General features: G+C 40.3%; 1 protein-coding gene across 1 annotated transcript; it reads left to right on the top strand.

The window, feature by feature from the left end:
- Positions 1–1150: 1150 nt before the first annotated feature.
- Positions 1151–6531, top strand: IL22 (interleukin 22). The gene is made up of 6 exons (XM_002823498.3): positions 1151–1172; positions 1261–1491; positions 1933–1998; positions 2115–2258; positions 3191–3256; positions 5893–6531. Exons 2-6 carry the CDS (start codon positions 1306–1308, stop codon positions 5968–5970), a joined length of 540 nt encoding a protein of 179 aa, XP_002823544.1. The 5' UTR covers positions 1151–1172; positions 1261–1305; the 3' UTR covers positions 5971–6531.
- The last annotated feature ends 2911 nt before the right edge of the window (positions 6532–9442 follow it).

The following is a 9442-nucleotide window of genomic DNA, read 5'->3' as shown; positions in this document are numbered from 1 at the left end:
TCCTGATCTTAACTAGTTGTGAGGAGAAAAATCTGATTATACAAATTTGCATTAATTCACATTCCTTCCCTCAGCAATAGGTATTTGCATTTTGATAGTTGCACTTGCTTCCTTCTCTTGCTCTGTGGGAGAATTTCCAGTCTAGTTTTAGGTGTATTTTCAAATAATTTGAAGGTAACGTGGAACCTCTATATTCCTATATTCCCTTCTTCAGACATCCATGTATGTGTGTGTATATATGTATATATATAACGTTGCATATATATGTATATATATAGTATACTCACATATATAATATATATACACACATATATAATTGTTATAAGATTATTTGGAAATATTATGTTGAGACTTGTGTGAAGTTTAGAATTAGGTAAAATTTTAAGATGAACTATATCCATGGTATTCTTTTATTTTTAAAAAAGTTTACATGTTAAGAAAAATGGAGATCAGATTGTTCAGCATTAGTATTTACAAACTTAAGTTGATATTGATTATAATTCAATTAATACAATTTTAAGATATATTTGCTTCTGCCTTAATTGTTATGATCACTTAAAAATGGTCCCAGAAAGGGAAGAAAACAATAATTAGATTAGCCAAGACAGTTATTTTTGAAACGTAAGTCTGGTTTAGAATTCAGCATGTTTAAAAACGAGATAAAATTATTTTAATAATGGAATGATCTGTTAGCTGTCATTACCATTTACTTTAAAGCAGTGGATATAGGACATGGGTCCTTTTTTTCTGATCACCTCCAATGAGATAAGAATCTATAAAGCTGGTAGGAAAATGAGTCCGTGACCAAAATGCTTACTCAGCCACTATAGGAGTTCAAAACATTTTATACTAAATCTGAACTCTACTAAGAGAAAACAATTGTTTTCTTTGAAAAATATGTAGGGTTTAGAAAATTTCTGGGATTTGTCTGTAAAATACCCTCTGGGCTCTAATAGTGACGTTTTAGGGAAACACTTGCATCTCAAGGTGGAAAGGATAGAGGTGGTGTTTTGTGGGCTCCTGTGGTGGTTAGGTCGTTCTCAGAAGACAGTACTGGAAATTAGATAATTGCTGATGTCATATTTTTCACAATTAAAAAAAAGTCAGTATCCTGGGGGCTATAAAAGCAGCAGCTTCTGCCTTCCCCGTCACAAGCAGAATCTTCAGAACAGGTAAGCGTTTCGGCAAACTTGGTACAATTGGTTAGTCTGATGAAATACTTCTTGACTAATTTTGTTCCTTCACGTTGCCTTCAACCAGGTTCTCCTTCCCCAGTCACCAGTTGCTCGAATTGAGTTGTCTGCAATGGCCGCCCTGCAGAAATCTGTGAGCTCTTTCCTTATGGGGACTCTGGCCACCAGCTGCCTCCTTCTCTTGGCCCTCTTGGTACAGGGAGGAGCAGCTGCGCCCATCAGCTCCCACTGCAGGCTTGACAAGTCCAACTTCCAGCAGCCCTATATCACCAACCGCACCTTCATGCTGGCTAAGGAGGTATGCATCTCAATCCCGCTCTTTCTCTTTGGATCTACTTGGAACCCAAATAGTTCTTAAACTTTTCTTCAGAGCATCTCTAAGAGCTTTAGGAACCCACTGTTTATCCCTGAGGGTAGATAAATTTTCTGTTTTTTCAGAGACTCTGGGAATCTGGCTTTTTTTTTTTTTTTTTTTTACTTGAACTTCTTCCTTCCATTTTGGCCTTTATGATACATATGATGAATTTTTCCCAAAGTGCGGCCATTCAGTAACCCATCTGATGATTTTTTTTTTCCTTTATACCTCTGTGCGTTGTTCTAAACTCATGCACACATCTGAATTCTGCTTTTAGTCTTTATGGGGTTGCTCTGGGGAGAGGGGATGGGGCACATGTCTATGCATAGATTTTTTTTTCTATCTGCTCAATGTTCAGGCACTTAGTCTTTTCTTCTCTTCCAGGCTAGCTTGGCTGATAACAATACAGACGTTCGCCTCATTGGGGAGAAACTGTTCCGCGGAGTCAGTGTAAGCTACAGTTGTGACGAACATGGCCGTGTGCTGTCCATGGGTACTTGGGGTGGTGGTGATGATGGTTTAGGTCTTATCCCTTATGACCCTTGCTGTTTCCTTTCCATCTGCAGATGAGTGAGCGCTGCTATCTGATGAAGCAGGTGCTGAACTTCACCCTTGAAGAAGTGCTGTTCCCTCAATCTGATAGGTTCCAGCCTTATATGCAAGAGGTGGTGCCTTTCCTGGCCAGGCTCAGCAACAGGCTAAGCACATGTGTAAGTTCAGCTCTCAGCCTATGCCCACCTACCTACCCCTCCTTCCCTCTTTCTTCCACAGAGACCCCCTTACCCCAACTCTGTCTCCTTCCCCCTACCCCTAAGCTAGCAGGAAGAAGTGTCTTGGCAGCAGTATTATCAGGAGTCATTTGGGATCATAGAGTGTTTGTTTTTACTTTGATTGAGTCACATCTTGAGTTTATAGTGGTGAATTGGGTCTGGAACTTAAGTGTATAGAAGCCGTGTTAGTTTGTCTCTGGAAAAAAGGCAACTCAGGTTGTGTAAGATGAGAAAGGTGTTGGGAAAAACATCTAGATGTGGAAATGGATCCATTGAGTCTAAGTTGTTGAGGGGAGGGGATGGCATGGAGAGAAAGTAGAAGAGAAAATGGGAAATGGGAAGGCTTAATGTCGGTGGTGGGTCGGCAGACTGTTGCCCTGTTGATGTCATGGGAAGCCACAAAATCGGAGGCGTGTGAACTTGATGCCGCTGAACATTTGAAACTATGAAAAAAAGTTTGAGTGGAGTGCGCCCAGTAAAAGGCCCTAGGACTTACTGAAGAGGGCTTAGTTTTCACATGAGATGTTTTATGTACATTTCTTGTTCTGAGCATTCAATTTTCTGGAGGTACGACAGAGGTTTTATTCCTTACAGAATTTGCATAAACCACTCCGCTCTTTCCACAAATACAAACCTCAGTAGGATTTCCCAAAGATGAAGAGAGGTCTCTTGTAAGGGAAGTGACTGGATTCTGGTGTCCAAGGGAATTCAAGAGCTCAGGAAATCTAGGTCACTGTTGAAATCTAGGTCATTGTGGGCAAAATTACTAAGAGCTTTAATTCCAGGTGAATTGTACCGTACCTCCATGGGTGTGGAGGTTCATAAAGTTTCAGCACAACATTAAGATAGTTATGCTTGTTTTTGTTTTATAGCATATTGAAGGTGATGACCTGCATATCCAGAGGAATGTGCAAAAGCTGAAGGACACAGTGAAAAAGGTAGGACTGATAACTGTCAATGCTAAGTCATGCAATAGGAGAGACAAATGTTTTTTTTCCTTTCTTTCTTCCCACCACTTTGTGATTTTTCACTTGATTCTCCTACCACCAGGGTGATTACTTTGGTGTCTGTGTATGTAGATATATCTATATATCTAGATGTCAGTTTCCAAATTTTGCAAATTGTAGAATTCTAGAACTGGTTGGGATCTTAGCCTGTCTAGTCACATAACCTCACGTTCTGGGGATGGCCAGTGGCAGAGATAGGGCTAGAATGCAGGTCTCCTGAATCCCAAGCCAGAACTTTTCCCGGTGGTGATACAGATTAGTTTTGGTATCATTAATTCATAAAGAAATTTCAGATTCCTATTGACTCATGTAATCTGAAGAAGCACTTGTTTAAAAACAGAAAAATGCCTATGGGCAAATTTATTTGAAGTAATTTTTGAAGGCATTAATGCATTGCTTTGAAACTTGGAAGAATAAACTCAGAACAACAAGAAAAGAGCTGGACTTGCATATAGGGCTAATTTCTGGAGTACTAAATACTTATTTTTAATTATAATAATATCTATCAGCTATTGATTTTAGTTTAAAAGCAAGAGCAGACAACCCCTGATCTTTTTCATACAGGTTCAAATAGAGTGAAAATATTAGTAAGAGATTTATTATAGTTAAATGGAAGTCTGAATTGGTAAGTCTTTTTTCTTCCTCTCTCCCATCAAGACCTTCCATTCTAGTTTCTTCCTTCACTCCCTCAACAAATTCCTAGGGAGCATTTATCCATGGTGGGCTGGTGTACATTTCTATAGTGAATGATACCATCATGTGGCCTATTTGGTGAAAAGAACAACAATGGAAGGCTTAGACTAACAATAGTGACTCACCCCAAAATCAGAGGAATGATTAGGAGCAGTGAAAGTGATGCTCTTGCAGGCAGGTACAACTAAATACTCAGAAACATGAAGGCTCCAGTTGATGGAATTTTCAGTAACAAGCTTAACCTTAATTCCCCCTTTTTCCCTCTTGACTTTTTAAAAAAGCATTTCTTCCTGAACATCATTTAATGAATGTGACTGTTTCTTCCTTTGATAATTGAAGGCTTTGTAGTTTTAAATTGTGAAGCCCAGTTCTCTTGTTATAGAGCTATTATCTAGAAACGGAGGGCTGAATGTTAGCATGCCACAGACAAGGCGTGCTTTACACGTCTTGCTTAAAAAATTACTGATTTCAGCATGCTTGTTGTCTTTAGAAAAGTGAAGTGTGAGAGAGGAAAATCTCATGGTGATCTGTGTGATTTTCAAGGCCTTTAATCCATTTTGAAAGAATAAATTTCATATTTGCAATGGGTTGCCATGTGGAAGAGTGATTATGCTTTTTTGCTGGTAGCTTCAGAAAGCACAGGAGGGAAACGAATGTTGTTCAGAGAAAGATCAACAGGAGGAGAAACTGCCAGAGCTGTCTGAAATAGGGTGGTTTTGGGAGGCATTAATTCCCTCTTGCTGGGGGTAAAAGCAGAACGCAGGCTGGTAGTAAAATGCATGACAGACAGCAGGGGATGATAAACTTTAAAATTCTTTTTAGTCTTGGAGTCTTTGAGATAGAAAAGAATATCTTTTTGGCTTTATGTCAAAAGAAGTATGGAAAGGTGAAAGGGCGGAAGAAAGCAGGAAAAGAAAGAACCATGTATTATATAGAGGACAATGGTGACAAGGTTTTTCTTGAAATAATGCAAATATGATAGATTAGAGGAATTTCAGTAGGGAATGCTTTTCACTTGAATTTGGGTTTCCTCTTCAATTAAGTTTGGGATCCTCATCTGCATTTGACTTGGAGAGAGAAAGAATGAATGTTAGGACCCGTATCTGGTTTTCTATTAACTAAAGCAAGTGGAAAAGACTTCTTTGGTATTTTTCCCACAAAAGTGAAAACTCTTCTTTTACTCTGTCAAAAAGGTGGAAACAGAAAAAGCCTTAATGTATTGGTGAATACATGGTTCAAAGTCATTTGAGCTGAGATGTTTTAAATCAGGAGTGTCCATTCATTTGGCTTCCCTGGGCCACCTTGAAAGAATTGTCTTGGGACACACATAAAATCCACTAACACTAACAGCAGCTGATGAGCTAAAAAAGTCTATGAATAAATCTCATAATGTTTTAAGAAAGTTTATGAATTTCTGTTAGGGTGCATTCAAAGCTGTCCTGGGCCATGTGCGGCCCATGGGCTGTGGGTTGGACAAGCTCCTTATAAGTAGTCTGTCATAGACAGTTTTGGAGCTGCAAAACAGGCCAAGGCATAACGGGTGGCACTTGGGATCCCCCAGATCCCAGCCTCACTTCAGTCTGCTTGCTCTGGTTAAGAAGGGGTGGTCAACGCTCTGCCCAGCTTTTAAACAGCTTCATTAGTGTGAGGTGCACCTGAAATTGATGCCTGCTGGTGGCCTCTCAGTCCAGAGAGCCGTCATTTTAAGCTCTTTGGCAAATCATACAATACTAAAGGGATATTACTATGAATGTTTTACAAATGCTTAAAACTCAGTTTCTGTCTCCATCAACCTAATCTTGCAATTTCTAATTTGTTCACTTTAGAAAATATGGCATAAATGCTCAAATACTTTTGCATTCTTATTTTCACAGCTTGGAGAGAGTGGAGAGATCAAAGCAATTGGAGAACTGGATTTGCTGTTTATGTCTCTGAGAAATGCCTGCATTTGACCAGAGCAAAGCTGAAAAATGAATAACTAACCCCCTTTCCCTGCTAGAAATAACAATTAGATGCCCCAAAGCGATTTTTTTTTTTAAGCAAAAGGAAGATGGGAAGCCAAACTCCATCATGATGGGTGGATTCCAAATTAACCCCTGCTTTAGTTACAAAGGAAACCAATGCTACTTTTGTTTATAAGACCAGAAGGTAGACTTTCTAAGCATAGATATTTATTGATAACATTTTATTGTAACTGGTGTTCTATACACAGAAAACAATTTATTTTTTAAATAATTGTCTTTTTCCATAAAAAAGATTACTTTCCATTCCTTTAGGGGAAAAAAACCCCTAAATAACTTCATGTTTCCATAATCAGTACTTTATATTTATAAATGTATTTATTATTATTGTAAGACTGCATTTTATTTATATCATTTTATTAATATGGATTTATTTATAGAAACATTATTTGATATTGCTACTTGAGTATAAGGCTAATATTGATATTTATGACAATAATTATAGAGCTATAACATGTTTATTTGACCTCAATAAACACTTGGATATCCTAAGTCTTGTGGTTTTGTGATTTTTCTCCTTTAATATCATCATCATCATCATCATTATCATGTTACCATTCCCATAACTTTATTCTTGACTCTAAGAAAATGAGGTAGCTATTAGTATTATTCCAATTTTGCAAATAAGAAAGCTACATTAGAGACATGTTGAGAAACATTTTATAACTATAAGTAGTTGACCCTTATTGAGCCAGGTCTATCTGATTTCAAGGCTCTCTGCTATAGTGCCTATACTGATTTATTATGTTGACTCAGCATGTACCGTTGAAAAGAAAAAAGTTGAGAAATTGAAAATAACTTATCATTAGTCATTTATGGATAAAAGAAAGGAGTGATGTTGCTGGAAAGAAATACATGTAGCCTCTATTGCTATAGATAAACTGTTTTAGTTCTAGTTTAGGCCTACTGAAAAGTGCACTCTCCAGTATCCCTGAAAGTAAGACACTAAAGGAAAAGGAAAGCTGTGTTTTGGGGAATCATTCCTACTAGTAAGTTCAGCACTGATAGGGAAGACCCATAGGTGTAAGATGGGCAAGATTTTATGAAACACACATAGAGAGGGAAAGGGGTTCATCTTCAAAATTTGTGCAATGCTACAGAGAAGAGAGAGAAGAGGTAGAGATAAAGGTTGGATTTGTTCTACCAAGAAGCATGGACAAAGGATGCCAGCAATGAAGAGCCGTTCCCGGGGGAAGGAATTTGAAAGATTGTGTAAGTCTTTTCATACGAGGTCAAAGTCAATGTCGGAAGTCAGCCATCAGCTGCTAAGGTATTTTCTTCTCCAAGAAATCAGGAACCAACTTTGCAGGTCACTTGCCAGTTGTTGGCCAAGTTCCTGCAGGATTAGGTCCAGCCTGGTGGTGAGAGGGGAGCACAAAGAATAAATTCCCAGCAAGCCTTTGTCTTTTCCTGGCAGTCAGCCCCTCTTTTGCTAACTTGCCCGTTGCACTCTTGAAACATATTTTCATACTTTCTCTAGTAAATCTGCCTTTCTTTACCCACAATTGTCTTGGTAAATTCTTTTACCACCTGTGCCACCAGCCTCAGATAGTTGTCGCTCACCCACAACATTTTGGTGGCCCGCATGGGGAGCTCTCTCTCCTTATGGGGAACTCTCTCTGCATGGGGACTCTCTCTCCTCATAGGGAACCCTCCTGCCTCTCTCTCTTTCCCAACTTGGAACCCTCGGTGGATAGCATCTAAGCACGGAGACAATTGTAGGTCTCTGGCCAGGGCTACACTCTGGTGGGCTGAAAGGTGTCCCCGTGGAAGCATCTGACTGCCATGCCCATTCAGGTGAGGCACCTAAGTTTATTTTCTCTTTTCAGTCTTTCAGCAGCCAGCTTCTAGTATCTCTCTGGCAATTGTTGGTAACTGGCCAGGGCTGTTCTCTGGTGTTGCCTAAAGGTCAGAGGGTGAACAGAGTTAGCTGCCTCTCCCATTAGGGAGGAAGGCTTTTTCCTCTCTTCTCTGGTCAGAAGTCCCTAATCCCTAAGTGTGGCATGACTGGTAGTGGAGGCTCATTCAGAGCAAATTCACACATGTTTTGGGTGCCTCAGACCCTCTCTTTCTCATTCTGAATTCCCTCATGGAGTCAGCCAGCCATTCTGTTCCAATGTTGCTGAATAAGGTGAACTCAGACAGCCTCAGAACAGTGAGTCTTCCCTTCCCTGCCCCTTCCCTGGGCTGGCGCCAGGTGGAGTTCTTCCTTTACCTTTTTCCTCGTATCTGGGCTGATCATCTAGCGTTAAGTGAATACCTGGACTAATCATCCAACTTAAGGCTCCCAAGTGGCTGAGAGGTCTTTACTAACAGGTGGGATGCTCCTTTAGAAAGTGCACCCAAGTCCCTTGGTGGATGCAAGTGGACCGCTTTTCATCTTGGTGGGATGCTCAAGAGAAAATGCAGTTCAGTGTAAGGTTCCGTGACGTAGTGGTGAGTACTGGGGACTCTAAAAATGCAGTTCATGAGGCTCTGAGTGGTGTGTTTTCCAGTCCCACCATGGGACAACCCCATCTATTCTTTCAGACTCACCTCTAGGCTGCATTCTAAAGCATTGGAACAAACTTAACCCTCAGACTCTCAAAAAGAAGCTTCTAATTTTCTTGTGTAATACAGCATGGCTCCTATGCAGGAAATCCTCAAATTAGCCTCCTTAGTCTTTATAACCAAAAGCAGAATAAAGAAAACAAAGCTAAGAAGAAAGAAAAAGACAGAGACAAGAGGCAGGCTTAACTGTTGGCTGCTTTACAAGCCCCCAGCCCCCTCCAAGTTGCCCTAAGCACTCTCCTCCAGATAACCGCCACTGGAACAGAAAAGCAGGCAAGAAGAAAGGCAAAGTGACCCAATGAAATAAAGGAAAAAAGCCCCATATGGCTTGCCGCCTCTGCCACAAACTCCGCCACTGGAAATGGGATTGCCCTGAGAGCCAAAGGGCCCCTGGAACAAAATCCCAACTCCTAATGGCCTTAAGCTGAAGGGGCTCTCTGATCTGGCTGGAACAGGTCACCTTAGCTGGTGACTGGTGGAAGTGGGAGAAATTCATCTCACACTGTGAAAGTCTGGGGTGCTAAGGCTTTCCCTGATGGGAGATAAATGAAAGTGGTAGAGGTGCTGGCCCTGCTCCACAGGCTGTGCAGTGGCTGGAATGCTCACAAGCCTTCCTGTAAAACTTAACCTTTTCCTCTCCATTCTTTGCTTTTCTTTTTCTCTTTTTCTGTTCATTCCAGGGGTCCAGCCTTAAAAGGGAAAGACAGTTTCTAACATCCTATCCCCTGATTTTGTCATTCTCTTTAAATCTCCAGCTCGTTACATATTATGGCCTGTTTCTGTGCACATTTTAAACTAATGGGCAAATTACAACAAGAAAACTTCAGAGCTCAAATGGTCAATCTGCACTACA

Source organism: Pongo abelii, chromosome 10 (genome assembly GCF_028885655.2).
Source record: "Pongo abelii isolate AG06213 chromosome 10, NHGRI_mPonAbe1-v2.0_pri, whole genome shotgun sequence".
Taxonomy (NCBI): domain Eukaryota; kingdom Metazoa; phylum Chordata; class Mammalia; order Primates; family Hominidae; genus Pongo; species Pongo abelii.
Note: the sequence above shows the minus strand (reverse complement) of the source record. Positions and strands in the feature narration are given on the sequence as shown.